At 42.2% G+C, this 17,962-nt stretch overlaps 6 protein-coding genes across 10 annotated transcripts; 2 read left to right on the forward strand and 4 right to left on the reverse strand.

Annotated features, from left to right (window-relative positions):
- Positions 1-223: 223 nt before the first annotated feature.
- Positions 224-1,216, reverse strand: Atx-1 (Ataxin 1). Its single transcript, XM_002057038.4, has 3 exons — positions 1,007-1,216; positions 713-935; positions 224-649 (listed from the first exon to the last, which is right to left on the reverse strand). Exons 1-3 carry the CDS (start codon positions 1,039-1,041, stop codon positions 332-334), a joined length of 576 nt encoding a protein of 191 aa, XP_002057074.1. The 5' UTR covers positions 1,042-1,216; the 3' UTR covers positions 224-331.
- Positions 1,217-1,454: 238 nt separating this feature from the next.
- On the reverse strand, positions 1,455-3,346 carry xit (ALG6/ALG8 family glucosyltransferase xit). Its single transcript, XM_002057039.4, has 4 exons — positions 3,170-3,346; positions 2,164-3,078; positions 1,995-2,105; positions 1,455-1,927 (listed from the first exon to the last, which is right to left on the reverse strand). Exons 1-4 carry the CDS (start codon positions 3,235-3,237, stop codon positions 1,480-1,482), a joined length of 1,542 nt encoding a protein of 513 aa, XP_002057075.1. The 5' UTR covers positions 3,238-3,346; the 3' UTR covers positions 1,455-1,479.
- Positions 3,347-3,430: 84 nt separating this feature from the next.
- Positions 3,431-5,294, forward strand: LOC6633572 (WD repeat-containing protein 18). Its single transcript, XM_002057040.4, has 2 exons — positions 3,431-4,258; positions 4,326-5,294. The coding sequence occupies exons 1-2, from the start codon at positions 3,491-3,493 to the stop codon at positions 5,022-5,024; spliced, it is 1,467 nt and encodes a 488-aa protein (XP_002057076.1). The 5' UTR covers positions 3,431-3,490; the 3' UTR covers positions 5,025-5,294.
- LOC6633573 (UPF0184 protein CG14818) lies at positions 5,035-5,611 on the reverse strand. Its single transcript, XM_002057041.4, has 2 exons — positions 5,450-5,611; positions 5,035-5,383 (listed from the first exon to the last, which is right to left on the reverse strand). Exons 1-2 carry the CDS (start codon positions 5,526-5,528, stop codon positions 5,145-5,147), a joined length of 318 nt encoding a protein of 105 aa, XP_002057077.1. The 5' UTR covers positions 5,529-5,611; the 3' UTR covers positions 5,035-5,144.
- Positions 5,612-5,798: 187 nt separating this feature from the next.
- Coq7 (ubiquinone biosynthesis protein COQ7, mitochondrial) lies at positions 5,799-7,836 on the forward strand. The gene is made up of 3 exons (XM_002057043.4): positions 5,799-5,938; positions 6,956-7,497; positions 7,572-7,836. Exons 2-3 carry the CDS (start codon positions 6,991-6,993, stop codon positions 7,728-7,730), a joined length of 666 nt encoding a protein of 221 aa, XP_002057079.1. The 5' UTR covers positions 5,799-5,938; positions 6,956-6,990; the 3' UTR covers positions 7,731-7,836.
- On the reverse strand, positions 6,231-17,219 carry shf (WNT inhibitory factor 1). 5 transcript variants are annotated; one of them, XM_002057042.4, is made up of 8 exons: positions 17,073-17,219; positions 9,809-10,188; positions 9,011-9,268; positions 8,791-8,934; positions 7,869-8,057; positions 6,769-6,864; positions 6,503-6,700; positions 6,231-6,403 (listed from the first exon to the last, which is right to left on the reverse strand). In XM_002057042.4, the coding sequence occupies exons 2-8, from the start codon at positions 10,182-10,184 to the stop codon at positions 6,381-6,383; spliced, it is 1,284 nt and encodes a 427-aa protein (XP_002057078.2). In that variant the 5' UTR covers positions 10,185-10,188; positions 17,073-17,219; the 3' UTR covers positions 6,231-6,380. The 5 variants fall into 5 exon arrangements, with proteins under 5 accessions (XP_002057078.2, XP_015025483.1, XP_015025484.1 ...); XM_015169997.3 differs by having other exon boundaries at positions 7,869-8,069; XM_015169998.3 differs by having other exon boundaries at positions 8,740-8,934.
- Positions 17,220-17,962: the final 743 nt, after the last annotated feature.

Genomic DNA, 17,962 nt, shown 5'->3' on the forward strand with positions numbered 1-17,962 from the left:
ATCGATAACAGCACTGCACAAGCAAAGTTCGCGGTTATTTGAAAATATTTATAAACACAATTATAAGTGGAATAATAAAAATGGCTTACAATACTATAACTATAGACAAATTAAATCAGAATTTCTGAATAGAATAACTAATAATAATATTGCATATGCATATTGAGATTCTTCCTATTTTCCTGCTTAATAGGATAGTTGTTTAAAAAAAATGTTGGTTGAGTATTATTAACAACTTAACTAATTATATTTATAGCTTTAATTTTATTATTTAATAGATATATGGTTATACACGGTTAATATATGAATACTGAACTCTTTACACTTTTAGTTATTTCATTTTGCCCATCAAATGTTGAGTATAGGCTGCCACAAGGTTCGCCATCTCTGCGTACACTTGATAGGGATGCTTGGGCAGCGCTGCTGCTTGACAGTTAGCCTCGAATGCATAAGGTACGTCCAGTGGTATCGGATGGAGCTCAGGGGCCGGCGGTGGTTGCTCGTGTGCCACCAGCGATAGGCAAATGTCGCCTACCTGCAATTGTTGGCACTTTAATTCGTAAAGCTCGAACGACAATTGCGGATTGCAGGAGGCCCAGCCCTGACCGTAGACAAACAGCGGATGCGCCGATGCCACCTCCATGTGAACCTGAAACATCAACTCTCATTAATGAACCCAACTCTCAATAGCACTGCACTGAAATGCACCCACCTTCAAATGCTGCGTATCATAGCTAAAGGTTATATTGTTGATATGCGTTGATGTTCTGTCAATTTTAACGACCGTCGCCTCCTTCAGGTCAAAGTGCTGGCTGCGCAGTGCCGACTGAATGAAGTCCTCGGTGCGTAGATCCTCCACGCGACGCAATACACCTGTTGACAGCTCGATGCAAGTGCCCCGTCGAAAGCAGGCGCTCGCCTCACTGTTTGGATTGCTGCAATTGAATTGAATTTAACGATTAATTGTGATGCAAATTTCTTGAAATACAGCCCAATTGCTCTTCACATTTTGAATGGATGCTGGCTGATTTCCTGCTGCATGATGCGTAGATGAGACGACCTGTTCGCTCCAGTTGCGATTGAAGACTGTTCAGCTGAGAGCGGATTTCATGTCGCTTTTTGCCACTCAATTCATTCAATTGAACGCGGTGCTTTCCATGGGCTTTCCAGGAATGTCACCCACTCATGACCATTGCCCATGCCACTGGTTACCTGACCCACCGCACCTATGCCGTCCGACAAATAATCTGCTCGTAGCAACAGGTACGCGACAATGGGCACTGTTTTTCAATTTAACGCCGAGCACCGCCCGTGGTGCTACCTAGGTTTCCGCTTAACAGCCATTGTATTGACTCGCCCAGCGGCAGTCGACAGTCGGCGCCGATTTGGCTGTTGCGCCAGGCGCCTTCTCACACACACGCACACTACAAACACACTCACAAACAGCAAATGCGTTTTAACAAGAATGTACATACATATTTATTTGGTTTTGCGTTTTCTTTTGGTCGCTGAGGATTTGATTTGAGTAACGCGCCGCTTGCCAAAGCTCGGCCACTTCAAGTCCATGGCGTAGATATAGTAGCGTACATAGAAATAGAGCACGCCCAATCCAGAATACACAGAGGTAAGCAGCAGCGGCATGAATGGGAATAGCGAATGCAGGCCCAACAAACGACTGACAATATGCTCATAGATGGGAATGGTTATGAAGCCCAGAAAGTAGATCCATTCGAGTAGATGAAAGTTTGGTTTGCACTTATATACGCGTTCAAGCTGGCCGTACATCATGGCCATGTAGGTCATGTACAGGGAGTAACGCGGCACGAGCAGATCGACCTCGAAGAGCAGGGGAAACAGCGAGTAGTACCCAGCGACGGCCAAGATGTATGCAAATCTGGCATCCCGACGATCCAGCAAGGCAAGCAGGCTGCATGTGTGAGAGGTTTTTAATTAAAGAGTTGCGTAAATTTTTAAACTGCATCCTTCACACTCACCACAATGGTATCAGGCACATAAGTATGGCCTTCTCATGGACGTGCCAGCCAAACATGAACGAGGAGCAGGAGCAAAGTACCACGGCACGCATAAACAGCAGCCTGGCTTGTCTGGCAATAAAATGACAATTAGTTAATGAAGTAGTTAATGCATACAAAACGTGCTTACTCTCTGCTGCGCGTCATATAGAGCTTAATCAGGATGGGCAGCATAAATAGGAATGTGAGCGCAAAGGTAATGGACGGTGTTATTGTGGGCAGTACTATGTGTTGCACCTCCTGCACCAGGCCGGAGGTGGTCGAGGTGGCCTCAGATTCGGTCGTGCGTTTCAAGGCAACCACAGCCACCTTATCGGCAGCATTATAGAGCGCCCAAATATTGGGCGCCCAGTAGGCGTGGGTAAGTCCGCGCTTAAACGGAAACAGGCGAGACATCAGCTGTGGCAATTGGTGCCAGAAGGGGCCAAAGGACAGCACGAATGGTACAAGGCCCACAGCAAGCAGCCTAAGCGTATTTTGCCCAAAATTGCCCTGAGCCAGGCAATAAAATTTCAATAGATAAACACCAAAGGCGGGCGCCATATAAAGGAATATATGCTTGAAGTTCAGCAGGACGGCGAATGCAAAGGCGCTCCAGAGATAGCGTTGTCGGAGCAGTGCACTTATGCTCAGTAGCAGTATGCCAAACAGGAATCCATTGTACTGAAAGTGTATGTGATCCACGAATATGAGACCCACATTCAGGAAGAGTAGCATGCAGCCGGCTATGTGTTTCTGGGTGGATGGCACAATGCCCAGGGCGGCCATGCAGCAGCGTACGCCCAGCATATATATCAGATCCATGATAATCACCGAAATGCGCTGGAAATGCACCGTCCTCACCGAGGCATAATTCAAATTCTGTACGATCAGCATATTGGGATCAACATATTTGGCCACCTGTGAGAGCAGCCATTCAAAATAGGCAAAGAAGGGCGGATAGTCCAGGGTCCATTCGCTGGTCGCGTCCAAATACCATCGATTCAACGGTAAACTGTGCGTTATGGCCAGCCAATTGCGATGCACCTCAAAATCAGTGGAGTAGCTGAAATGACAATTTGATTGAATAGGTGGTAATGTCTACACATGCCGGCCGGCTGGCCGGCCGGTAAATCTATAATATTGTTGTTACTCACTAAGCGGGCAACAGCAGCACTTTAATTGCACAGCTTATGCCGACCAATTGCCAAAAGTAGCCCCTCATAATGTGCCTGCTGCTGATGATATCAGCTGGCGAAGCATCTAAAGCTTTTTATTTTCTTATTTTTCAATAGCACGCACGTTATCGTTACTAGAGATGGCACTGTTTTAAAATATCGACTGTCACTTAAATGCCGGCTACTAGTGTGACCCACCTATCCATCTTGAGTATATATTTTGGTATTTTTTAGCGTCAATTGGTGGGACACTTGTAACGATTTGTTTACCCCGTGCACGGGCGGCACGTGTATTTAAAAATGGAAAACGTTACCGAGGCTCTGTTTATCAGCACATTAAACAATGAGCGTGCATCCTGTTTCGTACAGGATCTGCGCACTGGCACCGACCTGATGCGTTACAAAGGCGGTGGCTCAATGCAGTCTCACAGCCTGCAAATGCTCGAGGAGCACTTTGTTATTGCGGCAAACAGCACGAAGCCCCTGCTGCATGTGTGGCCCATCAATAGCCAGGAACCGATGTCAAATGTACGATACGTTGTGCCAGGCAAGGTGAATGCATTGGCACTGTCTCCAGACAGTGCCTTTCTTATAGCTGGCATACAGGAGACCATCTACGTTTGGCACCTCAACTCCGGCCGCCTGCTCAATACGCTCTCCAAGCATTACCAGCCCATCACCTGTATACGTTTTACGGACAATGGCGAGCACTTTGCCACTGCCGGCAAGGATGGTGCTGTGCTTGTCTGGAATCTTACACGTGCTGTTGCTCCCCTGGGCGGTGTTGACAGTGAAGAGAATGCACCCTTTTACAATTTCAATGATCACGGGCTGGCGGTTACCGATGTCCATATTGGACTTGGTGGCATTCGTGCCTTCATGTACACCGTCTCATTGGACCGCTGCTGCAAGGTTTACGATCTGAGCGATGGCACAATGCTATTGAGCGTCGTGTTTCCAGTTGCCCTGCACAGCGTCACTGTCAACAGGATGGAGACCAGCGTCTATGTGGGCACCAGTGAGGGTCAGATACTTATTTTCAGCATGGAAAATGTGCCACGCATGAAGGTACCAAGCGAATCTTTAAGCTGTTAACAATTAGTGTCTTACCAACTGGTTTGTCTCAAATTCACAGGAATACCATCTCGAAGAGGAGGAAAGCCAAGCCTTTGTTGGACACACAGCCGGCACACCTATTACATGCTTGGCTCTGGCGGTGAATGGAAATCAGTTGATTTCCGGTGGTGAGGATAAACAAGTGTGTATCTGGGATGTTGGTAGCCGGCAGCTGGTGAAGAGCATTTCCCAGCCCGGTGCCATTACAAATCTGCACGTCCGTCTCATCGGCAACGCCATGTTTCATCCAGGTCCTAAGGTGCATAAGCCATTTGCCGACAATCTCAAGCGAATGATCAGTCCGGATGATGATGATGAATGCATTGAGCTGCTCATCACAGAAGAGTATTCGAATGCCCCAAAGTTTCCACAGGCAAACCTTGATAAAAGCTATGATGGCAGCGATGGAAATGCTGATTTTAAGGTTGTGACCCTTCCAGACGACTACGAAGATGTGATTAGCGAGACGGAGGCTGATGACGCGGAAAATTCAGCCAGCGATGCGGAAGATTCAACTGATGATGATGAAGAAATGCCCGATGCTGATGCAGCCCGCAATTCCAAGTCCATGCTCGCGGAGCTCGAGAAATTACGTGCAGAAAATGCACAACTCAAACTGGAAGCAAAACGGTTAATGGACTTAAAGATAAATAGCATTGCAGGCAATACACAAAGTGCGAAAACGTCAAAGAAGAACAAAAGAGCTCGCAAAAACTAGGCCTTAAAGATATTTTGGTTAACAATTATATTATGATGTTTTTTTTTTTAAACAATAAATGTGTAAAGAAACAAATTGCTATTCATAGCAAAAGGAGAAAAAACGTCCAAACTGTGCATTTTAATTTGCATTTGCGCTGGGTTCATTCTTAGTATCCGGCTGTTCCACCATGTCATCATTTCCGTCGTCATTTTCCTCTTCTGAGGAAGCATTGTCTTTATCCTGAGCCAGCTGACGTCGGATTTCGCGATTGGAGTCCAAAAGCTCGCGTAGCTGTGACAAAATGTCATCGGTGCGCTGCTCCACAACGTCCAAGACACAGCTTAGAGCGTCTAGACTCTGGTTCACATCCTCCATCTCTGCAAATAGCAAACGGCGTCATTTAAGAAAAACGCACATATGCACACGAATGCATATGATATTACCTTGCAGATCGGCCTCCTGCACATTTGTGTTGCCCGACTCGCCGGAGGACGTCGGATCGTGGTTATTCCTCGGAGACATCGTTGCTGCTAAGACATGGCGTCAGCTGACATTTGCTTAATTGCGCGAACGAGCACGGGCGTAGACATAACTACAACAAAGGGGTGAATTTTGTTTCCTTACAATTTCATGATTACTAATTTATAACAAAAATATAAAAAAAAATATCTATAAAAAATAGGTTTGTAGATTTTAAGGGGGAGAAACTGGACAAATCATTTGGGCCCCTTCTTAAACATTAACTACGCCCATGTTTAGGGATGACTTACATTTCGATACATTTATCGACAGTTTGAGCTAGTGCTGATTTTCAGCTGCAACACTTGTGCTTACATTTTACAACACTGGCAGTCAGCCGGCGGCCATAATAATAATAAAAACATTCTGGTGATTGTTGCATAAAATTCATATTGAACATTTTTACCTGCTACGTAAGTAATGAAGTCATTGCGGCAAAGAAGCACGTTCCTATTATCAATGACTGGTGGCATTCGCAGTTGCGGAGACACGCAAAGAGTACAAAATAGCCTGTGTGTGTTGGCTTTTTGTGTACGTGCCGTGCCGCACGGCCAGTTGAATTCCTTAGTTAATTTAACCTAAAGTTAATCTAGGGTGAATTAAATGTCAATTGGGGCCGCTTAACCGCTTAATTTCGTTTTTAGTTTTCATATATATATATATATATATTTCTTTTTTATATAAGAATTTTAAATTACAAAAAAATTTGTATCACAATTAGTATTATTTTATTTTTGTCCATTTCATTTTAAATAGTATAATTGTTGATGGTAGAGCCCAATTGTTGCTTCATTTCCATGTGTATGCTACACATTTCACATTTCAGTTGCGTGTCCTTTGGGCCCAGATCAGCGCTCAATGCGCACGATTTGGAATGCCTGCACATAGACATAGGGGTAAGGGTAGGCGAATTAAAGTCAAGCTTGGTTAAGGACACACACACACACATGCATGCGCATCTCGCTAAGACCACTTACGGCGTCGACAGTGGCGACCTTGGTAACCGTCCTGGCACTTGCACTCCTTGTTGCCCATGCAGCGGCCATTGCCGCACTTGCAGGTGGAGCGCTGTTTGCGTCCAATTTCGCAATGATTGCCGTGCAGCCCGTTCGGGCAGCGGCACATATTGTTGCCAATGCAGCGGCCGCCATTCTTGCAGGGTATCACGCACTTGGCTGTTATATAAACAAAACATAAGCGTGCAGTTAGCATAGGTCAAACCAGTTCAATGGGCACAACTCACAATATTCACAGTGCAGGCCGTAATATCCTTTTGAGCATTGGCATTTGTCCTTTTGTATGCATTTGCCGCCATTCCGGCACTTCTCTTTGCAAATACCTGACCCGTAACGCAACAAAAACAAAAAACAAACAAAAAAAAAAACAGGTACACAAATTGATTATTATATATATTTGCCATATCCTTGAAGCTGCTTGGAACCGGACACTTAAAACACGCAACACCATGTACAGAAAGGCGTGTGCGTCGGGCATGCAACTAATTCGCAGATCAGTGCCCACATCGCGTTGTCTTGCCACAAGCAGCAGCAGCAGCAGCAGCAGCCAAAATCAGGAGCAGCAGCAGCAACCGCCACCGGCGCTGCGTCCACGTGCCAATGCGATGACCGATGAGATCATACGCGTGGATCATGCTGGCGAGCTGGGCGCCGATCGTATCTATGCTGGCCAAATGGCCATATTGGGTAACGGTCCCATGGGCAAGACCATTGAGCATATGTGGGAGCAGGAGAAATGCCATCGCAAACAATTCGAGCAGTTGATACAACAGCATCGCGTCCGGCCGACAATTATGACGCCAATTTGGAATGTGGCTGCCTTTGCGCTGGGCGCGGGCACTGCTCTGTTGGGCGAAAAAGCGGCCATGGCATGCACCGTAGCCGTTGAGACGGTCATTGTGGAGCACTACAACGATCAGTTGCGTCAAATTATGGAGTCACCCAATCCGGACAAGGTATTTATGTCGTATGTACCATCAACGATAGCTTTACAATTGACATTTCGTCTTTTTGCATTTTCTGGGAACAGGAACTGCTCGAGACAATAACAAAATTTCGTGACGAGGAACAGGAACATCATGACACGGGCATCGATTGCGGCGCCGAGCAGGCGCCCTTCTACAAGGCCATGACCGAGGTCATCAAGTTTGGCTGCAAAACGGCCATTGCCATATCCAAAAAGATCTAAACTCCATTTGATGCGCTATCAAATTGTTATGTGTGTGCGTGCGTGTGTTTAGTTATAGAAGCATTAAGCATTAAAGATATGTATTTATACATATATACCTGTATAACTTTAGATCTGTACATCTGTAACGGTACTTACCGCCCTCACACTGTGTGCCCTGATAGCCCTCGGGGCAGGTGCAAACCGACGGCGCCGTGCAATTGCCGCCGTTCAGACACTGCGGAAAACAGAAGGCCGTCTCACAATATTGGCCCGTATAGCCGACGTTGCACTTGCAGATATGATGCTCGTTGCAATACCCATTCTTGCCACATTTTAAACTGCATTCTGGATCGGGAGCTTAAGTTTTTTTAGTTTAGTTCGATTGGTTTTGTTTTGTGTGTTTGGTTTGGTTTGGTTTTTTTTATGAAAGGTTTGTTTGTGTGTGTGTGTGTGTGTGTGTGTGTGTGTGCAGAAAATTGAGTTGTAAATAAGCTTGACAACAGTTTGCGAATTATGAGCTGAAATAATGATCAATATACGTGTGCATGTACATAAATATGTGCACAGCAGAGCGAGCAGCACAGCTAGATATGGAGAGAACGAGAGAGCAGTAGAGCCAAGCGCTTACCTGATGGCTCCCACACACCGCACATCAGATCGCAAACCGTTATACACGGCTTGCATCTGATTCTGATCAAGTGGGGCACACCAACAAGCAGACACAGAGAGACAGTGAGAGAGAGAGAGTGGAATGTTGTTGTAGGCGTAAGCTTGTGTGCAAAAGCGAACAATTGATGTACGGATAGAGTATTGTGGGCGTAGATATTAGCGACAGTGATAAAAATGTGCTTACGGCAGAAATCGCTTAAGATTCGTTAAAAATGTTTCAATTCGATAATATTGAATATTGATGTCAAATGTGAAAGTTGAATTTGGTTTTAGTGTCGCTTTTAAGCGATTTTTGCTGTAATTTTTTTTTTTTTCAAATTTGATATAAAGCATTTAATTGACTTTTCATATACACTACCTTGCAAAGTTGTTAGTGAAGTAGGGTTGGAAGCGTCTATATCATACACACCTCTATGTGCGCATTCCTTTTTGAAGTTGAGACGTATGGGTGTGCCCAATAGCGGTTCCTTATTGCGAGTCTGTATCTTTAGGCCCACATTGAATGATGCAGTGCCCGAGCTGTTTCCGGTGCAGGGCAGGAATATGCTAAAATCTAGCTTGGATAGATATCAAATGGGCCACATTGGTGCGCCGGCTAACGTAACTGATTGACTCATGATTGCACTTACTTTTCTGCTCCTGCGGTATGCGTCCGCTTTTTTTAATCGAGAGCGTTGGCGCCTTTAAAATGCTCTCGTCCATCGTTTGCAGTCGATCAAAATCATAGGAATACTTGCGTCTACCCGATTTCCATGTAAAATTCACATAGTTCACCTCGGACGGTATCACCAGATAGCTATAGAATGTCGTGTCGCGCATTTCGTTTGTCACACGACCGTTGTGTATGGCATAGATGCGATCCGAGTAGCCCTGCGGAAAGTAGAGCGCTGCGGGGCAGGTCAGTGGTGGTGGCGTTAAGAGGGGGATGTAACCGATTGAGCTGCGAACCGGTTGGCGTATTGATTATGTGCCTTCATCGAAACGGTTCGGATTCTCAAATTGTTTCGGAATGCGCTGCAAACCAATTCAAAGTTGAACCGATTCGAGTATTAAGGCTAGATTTGCCTCAATGGATAATAGTGTGACCAGGTTCACGAACCGGTTCGGAGTTGAACCGCTTTAAACGGGAAAAGCGCAACTTTTTCAAGCTGCCCAAACTTTAAACTGCTTTGCAGCTAAACAGGCAAGCTTTTGAACCGGTTTAAAGCTTAACCGTAGTTTGTAGTTTGCCTGAACCCGTTTGAACTAGAGTTCTCCATCTGTTCTCCCTCTATATATACTTTGTGGAATTAGTTAGTCCATTGAGTAACTCTCAATGTAAGCCTATCAGACCGGTTCGTATCCAGGTATTGAAGGTAAAACCAATCGAACCGATTCAAGGCAGCTCACCGAACCGGTTCACGAGTTTAATTTATGACCAAACTCACCGCTTAGCATCTTGAGCTGCTGTTCATTGATCCAGAGTGAGATGCCCTGCTCCTCCATGCGATTGTGGCGATTGTGATTGTTGTTGCCCTGCTGTTTCTTGCGCGGACCACGCCGGTGTCCATGGCCAGCGGCAATGCTGCTGTCGTTGTCCGCAAAGTTATCGATGACATCATCGCCATGGCTCTGGTTCTCCTCCGAGCTGGCCGAGTCGCCTCGTCTATTGTTGTTGTTGTTTTTGTTATTATTATTGTTGTTGTTGTTGTTGTTGCGATTATGATGCTGGCGACACTCGAGCTGGCCGATGCACAACAAGATCTGCACAATCAGCACCACATAGAACCACTTGACAAAGCAACCAAATCCCTGCTGTGGCATATTTCTAATTACGAACAAAATGAGAAGCAAACAGAGATCATCAGATCATCAATTAATAGACAAGCAGCCGGGCAAGCCAAGCTCAAATTGAAGCTACACTGAGCACAGAGACCCGAGACCTTCTCCGAAATAAAACTTCATCATCAATGATATTTGATTGTTTGCATTTCCATTTGCTTACTTTTCATGCCTCTTCATTAAGTGCCGCATTGGCAAATATTGGCATGAGTATTCATCAAATACGCGGGCGCATTAAAACCTGATATCAGTGTGTGTATTTTTGCAATGTGGACGGACGCTTTTTCGAATATCGTACGATTGAGCTATCCATCTAGATAGTTTATATAAACATCGGACTCATGGCTTTGCATGTGACAGCTGTGTCTAGTGGTTTCTCCTGCCCCTCCCAATTGGCACAGCAAAGTCAACAGTTTACTTACAATAATATAAAATATATATATATAGATTAATGTTTAAGAATCCATTTAGTTATATGTATGGTAGTCATAGTTGGTTTTTCTTTTTCTGAAGGCCAAGGCTCACCTTCTAAAAACTCTTCTCTTCAAACTCCTCGAGATTTCAACAAATTTGTTTGAAAACTTTATCCCTGTTCTATTTTTTTTTTGTAACCCGACTAAGAATTTGGCACCCCAAGGCTCAAACACCTACTCAGCGATGCCTTTAAATCGCTTGAAAGATAATGGGTAACTGGTTCAGAAATTTGAAAAATTGTAAATCTTTAAATTTTATCAAAGATAGTCAGAAAATATGTATGATATATAAGTTCACGAGCCAGCGCAAGCTCTCATTGTGAGGTAGAGATTCGAGCTCCAGAGGGAATAATGAATAATAATAATAATTATAATAATATTGATAATGATAATAATAATATTGATAATAACAAGGATAATAATGATAATGATAATAATAACAATCATAATGATATTAATAATAATAATAATGATGATAATAATAATAATAATGATGAGAATAATAATACTAATGATAATGGTAATAATAATAATAATAATAATTTTGAATACATTTTATTCAATTTGCTGCCCATGGAGGTTGGCTAGGAGTTTCTTTTTTAAGTTTTTCTATTCCCACGATAATCAGTTGAACAATGTAAAATAAGAGATCCGACATTCGAATACCCTTGCCACTCATTTGGCACGAAAAATATCTTAAAAAAGGTAAAACAGATAAAAACTTCAGAGCTTCAATATGCGCTGTTAAAGTGTGCGCATATTCAAGTTCGAGGCCCGCATGCCCCTCAAGAAGGGCCTAATGGGCTCTGAGATCGACGAGCGTATGCAGAGCTAGATCGAGTTGATGTTTATTGGCAATCAAGAATAATATAACTCCATGTTACATACATTTGCAGAAAACTAGTATACCCTTTCTGTGCACAAATCTTCAATGGGTAGAGCGTATTAAAAACACAATGCGGACGCGATCATTAATGGACACAAGAGTCTGAGAGTCTGTGGGCCCCAGAGCCGGAGACCGAGTGCAGGTACAAAATCGTTAGCACTTGGTTTGGTGTGAAGAGTTGCCCAAGACAACAAGGGGCTAGTCATAGCGACAGACGACGCAGAAATTTAACATAACAGAGAAGAAAAACGATATATGCAGGCGAACAAGTGAACGGGCCAGGCCAAGATAGACCGAGCCGAGCCGGGCCGGGCCAGACAGACAGAGAGTCGGACAGCCAGCGGGTCCACTTGGCTGGCAGCACACGTACTCGCATATATGAATGAGCGTAACGAGAGGCGAAGTCCAGGAAAACAAGTTGAGGTGTCTTAATAAGATCAAACATGGCGATTATGAGGAATTACTTGAAGATAATGACATGTGGCTTTTACCCAGGCAATGGCATTGGGGCAGCCACAATTGAGGTTATGTATGCGACGGGTATGCGAAATTTGTGCTATTTGTGAATGCAACAATTGAATGTAAATGCAAATGCAAAAAAGAAAAAACAGTTATCAATTAAGTACGATTGGTTTTCCACTTATTAAAGCCATGTTGAATTGATTTAAGATGCGCATCTGTGCGGCAAAACGAACTGCGATTTTGAGGTTAGGTTTTTCGGCGAAGTCGAGCATTTCTTATTTTATCATCAGCTTGAGCTTCAATTAGGCTTAATTTGCGCTTTAATTGAACATCTAGAGTTTTATGGGCTGATTATTTAGCTGGACTGTGTCTGAATTCTTAAGAACAAATTGCTCGAAACGGAAGTGCTGGGACTTTTAATTTACGCATATTTTAAAAAAAGATTGAATACAAAAAATAAACAACGCAATTGCGGCTTGTTTTAGTCATAAAAATATCTCGTATTATTTGTTTTGACTTTTTCATTCGAATTCTATTTCTATTAATGTTCAAATGATAAGCGCTTCACATAAAGCGATTATTAAGTCGTAGGCTACAAGTGCACAAACATAAAACGAGACCTCACAAAGCTCACAAAAAAAGCATGGCAGAGTCACATGCTTAGCATACACTGGGCACAATAACATTTACCAGATTACAACCATAACCTGGCTATATGTAGACATGCACAATATCATAAATATAGAATAAATTTGTTAAGTTTTATAACTATATAACTGAAATTTCATAATGAATCTGGCTTAAAGTGATTAATTGCTGAGGCGCAGCCAACTTAATAAGCTGTTGCACATTTCTACTAGCTGCTTATTAAGTTGGCTGCGCCTCAAATTGCATGGCTTTTACGTTGTAAGTGTTGAAAAATGCGTGAGAATGCAATCAAAAATGGTCGCTAGCAAATTAAAGCGTTTTCTTTTTAGAAATGATTTCAATGTATGCAAAATATTCTCAGTTTGTAGCACAAATAATAATAATACAACAATTCCATGATGAGATTTGAACAAGACAATGCATATTCAATACTGTTAAATAACTTTTTTTTTGTAAATTTCAAGATTAATCTATGCACTTTTAGGTTTAAATTCGGAAAGTTTCTACTTTTCGGACTAAATTATAAACTGTGGTTAGTTTTGTTCCTTAGGCAAAGTTGTAAGTCAATTTAAATATATAATAACTATAAAAACTAGCCTCAATCTATATACTGTTCAAGTTCTATTCCATAAGGTGGGTCAACATTCGTTGACAACATTTTGTTAGCCAGTGTAGCTTATACTAATTGTTATAAGCCTGATGAAATTTGAAACGCACTTCACACATTTCTAATCTATTTGAAAATGCCATGAGATCAGATCCCAACAGATCACATAATATATATACATATGTACATGCATATATGCGCGAACAGATCTCACGTGTTGGAGAATGGAGACGTTTGACAAAATGAAGACTTGAACGGACAAATGCCTAGACAAATACAGATCTATACATAATTGCATTGACAGCGACAACGGACTGAAACGGGCCGATTAACATTTTAGCGTGAAACCGAAGACGGCGACAACAACAACAACAACAACAACAACAACAACAACTGCAGCAGCAGCAGCAGCAGCAGCAACAATTTGTTAGCTTTTTACGATTATTGCCTTTCTCACACCTTATTACCAAGAAAATAAAGAAGCAGCAACAACGACAAATAGGCGACAATGAAATGTGAAAATAAAAAAAAACATTCAATGAGAACAAGAAGCTGACCAGGCTAAGAGCACGGATGCCAAGACGAGTTCGGTCTGGCTATGCTCCCGAGTTAGAGCAGACAGAGCTCTGGAAATTGCAGTATACATATGCATACATGCGCATGCATATACATATGTACATGTATGTATATATGTGTACATGCATAGAGATGTGCATGTGTGCATGTCTTTTAAAGAGAAGGGCGACTAACCTGGGCACACTCGAAGTCGGGCAGTTTGTTAAGAGGCGATCATAAACAATCTTACACAATATAAATGACAACAACAAACAGCAGAAGAGGACAGACACACACGCACACACACACACAGGCACACACACATACGGAGGGACGGGCACACTGCTGCTGCTGCAGAAGAAGCAGAACAAATTGTTGCCAAAAGGAGTCGACAGACGTTAACTGAATGTGAACTGAGCTAAACAATGCCAAAAGGCTGGTCGGGCTAAAATGCGCCTCGAGGCACAACAGGCAATCGGGTCCAATTCACTGGCTACCGATTAAAGCGATGCTAACAACAACAACAGCAACAGCAACAACAACAGCAAGAAGAAGCAGAGGAAGAGTGACCAACACTTGCAGCAGTGTTTGCCTAATGAACACACACACACACACACACACACTTGACATGAGCACGAAAAACACCTTCAGCAAATACTCGCGAACGGGCAGTCTGCAATTGGGGCATATGCGACTATTGTATGCACTGCACTGTTATTATTATTATTATTATTTTTAGCCATGTCGAACTGCATGTATTTACTTAACAGTTTTTGCACTTAATGTAGATAATTGATAAAAAAAAAAACGATCTACACAAAAAATTGGCATATTGATTTTCTGCTTACAAAATCGTATTGGAATTATTCATCAATGAAAAAAAAAACATGCATTTTCTTATGGTTCTTTTGGTACAAAGATTCGAAGAGCGCTGTGGAAAAATATTGGCAAAAGCCACATTAATTTGTCTCTATATAAGGTATGATGATATATGTTATGTTCTTTTTTTTTTTTAAATATTGCAAGAAACTAAATTTTCTGAAAAACAAATAATCCTGTTTTATAAATCAGTGAATCGATCCTACATCTCTTAGCAAGGCTGCAAGCTGGTTCGAAAAACGAAACACAAAGCATAATTGGATGCCGGGCATTGGATTTATCTTAACCATATTTGGTAGACGCCAATTTTGGGCACAGATCGAATGTAGCCCGTAAATTCTTTTTGAAAATATCAATAGCTTGCAATATTTTCATAAGAAACGGGCAATTTTTAACTCAAAATTTAATGTTCTATTAACATTTTGTAAATTCATGTCAAATGAATGTGTAAAATCGTGTTTGTGAATCAAATGTACATTTTGAATTACTTTGGCCATGTGCCCAACTGTTGCCCGAAGTCGTGAAGATAGAGGCCAAGACTCACACAAACACACATACGCGCGCATACACACACATACACACACACACACACGCACAGAGATAGCAACAACAACGACTGGCTCCAAGTGGGCTCAAGTACCGCTGCCAGCGTCGCTGTCAGCGTCGGCGTCACAGCTTGCGCCCAGTGCACACTGTCAAGTAGCCAGCGCGAGACAAGCAGGCTGGCCAAGACAAAGCGACAGACGCTGCGGGACGGTGCGGGACGTGCTTGTACGAACAGGCTGCGAAAGGGTAACGGCAGAGGGGCCGGGGGGCGACATGTTGTTCAATCGTACAGACGTGCAGACGCGCAGACGCGCAGCAGCAGCAGAAGCTACTTCACAGAAACAGAACTCTGTATTCTGATTTTGCGCCTGTGTGCACGGGCACCGTTGCTGTATGTGTGTGTGTGTGTGTGTGTGTGTGTTGTATACGATCCTGATCGAGAGTTTTGCACACCATTCCATTTGTTTGTCGTCGTTGCTCACGGCTCACGGGCAGCATTCAAGTGGCTCAGCCAGCCGGCCGGCCGGCTGCCTGGCTGGCTGGCCTACCAACAAGTCAAGGTGTCAGCGATGCCAACAGCGGCAGCGGCAGCGGCAGTGGCACCGGTTCCATGCGTCGCCACTGGGGGGCAGGCAGCAACAGTTCGAAGGCGTCTGTTTGTGCCTACATTGGACAATGACTTTCACGCTTTTCAAGCGCGCCAAAAAGCAAACAACAACAACAACAGCAAGTAAATGCATATAAATACATGCACACATACACATACACGCATGTGTGTATGTATGTGTTTATATACAACAAGTACAGGCGGCCCAACTGGCCGGCTATCCATAAGACAAAAAATTAAAACACACACACACACACATTTACATAAAGAGGCCATCGAAAGGCCAAGTCGAATTAAATACACTGCGCCGCACATAAAGTCAAAATCAAAATCGCAAACAAATTTTAAATATTTATAAGCAAAGCTTTTATTGCAACAGCTCACAATTCTAGTTGAATTTGTTGCGCTAGTTGCACCAGTTTTGTTCAGTGTATTTGCATGTACTTATGCTGTGAGGATCACTTGGTTCAAGCTCAGCTGATTATTGAAGCTGCGCTTGAAAGCTTTACTTGCCTACTCCCTTACTCTCACGCACGCACGCACGCACGCACGCACGCATCAATTACCGCTCAGGGTCACAAGCGAAAAAAAAAACAACAAAAATAAAGAAAAAAAGGGTTCGAATCGAGGCATTACGTAATTTATCGACAAATCGGTTGTTAGCCGGCTTCGCCTTTGTCGCACTTTCAGTTTTGTTGTTGTTTTTGGCATTCAATTTGCAAGGAAGCTGCAACATGCACAACACCATCAGCAGCATAATCATTATCATCGGACATAATCGTAATCATCATGAACGTTCGTTAAAATCGTTGGACAGGCAATCAAGTAAATGACGGGGACAGGCGCAACGTTAATTGAACGATCGTGTTGGGCAATGATTGAAATCGATTGATATTTAACCGTTGCGAGCGGGCAACAGTGTTGCAAATTGTTTGTTCTACTTGTTGTTGTTCGTCTTGCGCCATTTTTGGCGCTATAAAATATTTTTTTGGCGCTCACAATTCACATATATATATATATATATTTCTTTTGTATTCAGATAATTATTTGCAATGCGTATTTTTTGGCGAATTTTGGTTTTACTTAAGCTTCGCTTAGCTTACACAGCTTTCAAGGGTTTAAAATAAAAAAAAAACAGCCAAATTATATGAATTTCACAAGCACACACGAGCATACAAATAAAATGTAATTATTTCTATTTATTTACATTGGCTTAAACCATTAATGTAACAGCAACAAAAATTATTTTAGTTTTGCAAATTCGTTTGCAGAGGACTACGAGTAGTACCGTTCGAAACCGTTGACGAGTATTAACTTTTTGTTGATGTATTGCTGCACAGTGTGACCGGTGCCAGCGATTGGCCAAAAACGACAAAATACTAAATGCAATTAAGCACTTGTATGCATCTGTATATACTAAAACTCTGTTAGTTAGCAGAACATTTTGAGTTTTACTTGAACTAAATTTAACATTAATGTTAAAGTAACGGCTTTTGTTTTAACATGAAACGGATTTAATTCAAATCGTCAAATGTTTGTAAAAAAAAATAAAATAATATTTCTTAATTTAACTTAACTGGTGGGCAAGACAAGTTGGTTAATTTACTATTATTGGTATACTTTTATTATTTATGGTTTAAATTTGAAAATTCTCTTTCTAGAGTTTCGAACTTTGTCGATTAACGCAAACCAATATTATTTAGGAATAGGACCGTAGGACCGATTGATTCTGTTTTGTTTTTAAAAATATTTTTGAGTAGCATCGGATCGCATTATCCAGATAGACACAATCGGCCAAAAATAAGGTATTTAAAACTCTTCTCGAAAGTCTTTAATTTAAATAATTTTATCTTAAATCAGGATTTTTTTAAGGGGAATTTTGAAAATGAGATTACCTTAAGCTAAAAAACGAGAGTACTTTAAAAATATCCAAATATGAAAATAAAATCAAATTTCCCATAGACAAACTATTTGGGATGCTTCAATAAACCATATTATTATTATTTTAAAGAAATTTCTTTTTAAAGGAAAAATACATTTATTTTGTAGCTATATATTTTTTGTTTTTCTTATAAATAAATGTATAACATTTAGTTA

Source organism: Drosophila virilis, chromosome X (assembly GCF_030788295.1).
Source record: "Drosophila virilis strain 15010-1051.87 chromosome X, Dvir_AGI_RSII-ME, whole genome shotgun sequence".
Taxonomy (NCBI): domain Eukaryota; kingdom Metazoa; phylum Arthropoda; class Insecta; order Diptera; family Drosophilidae; genus Drosophila; species Drosophila virilis.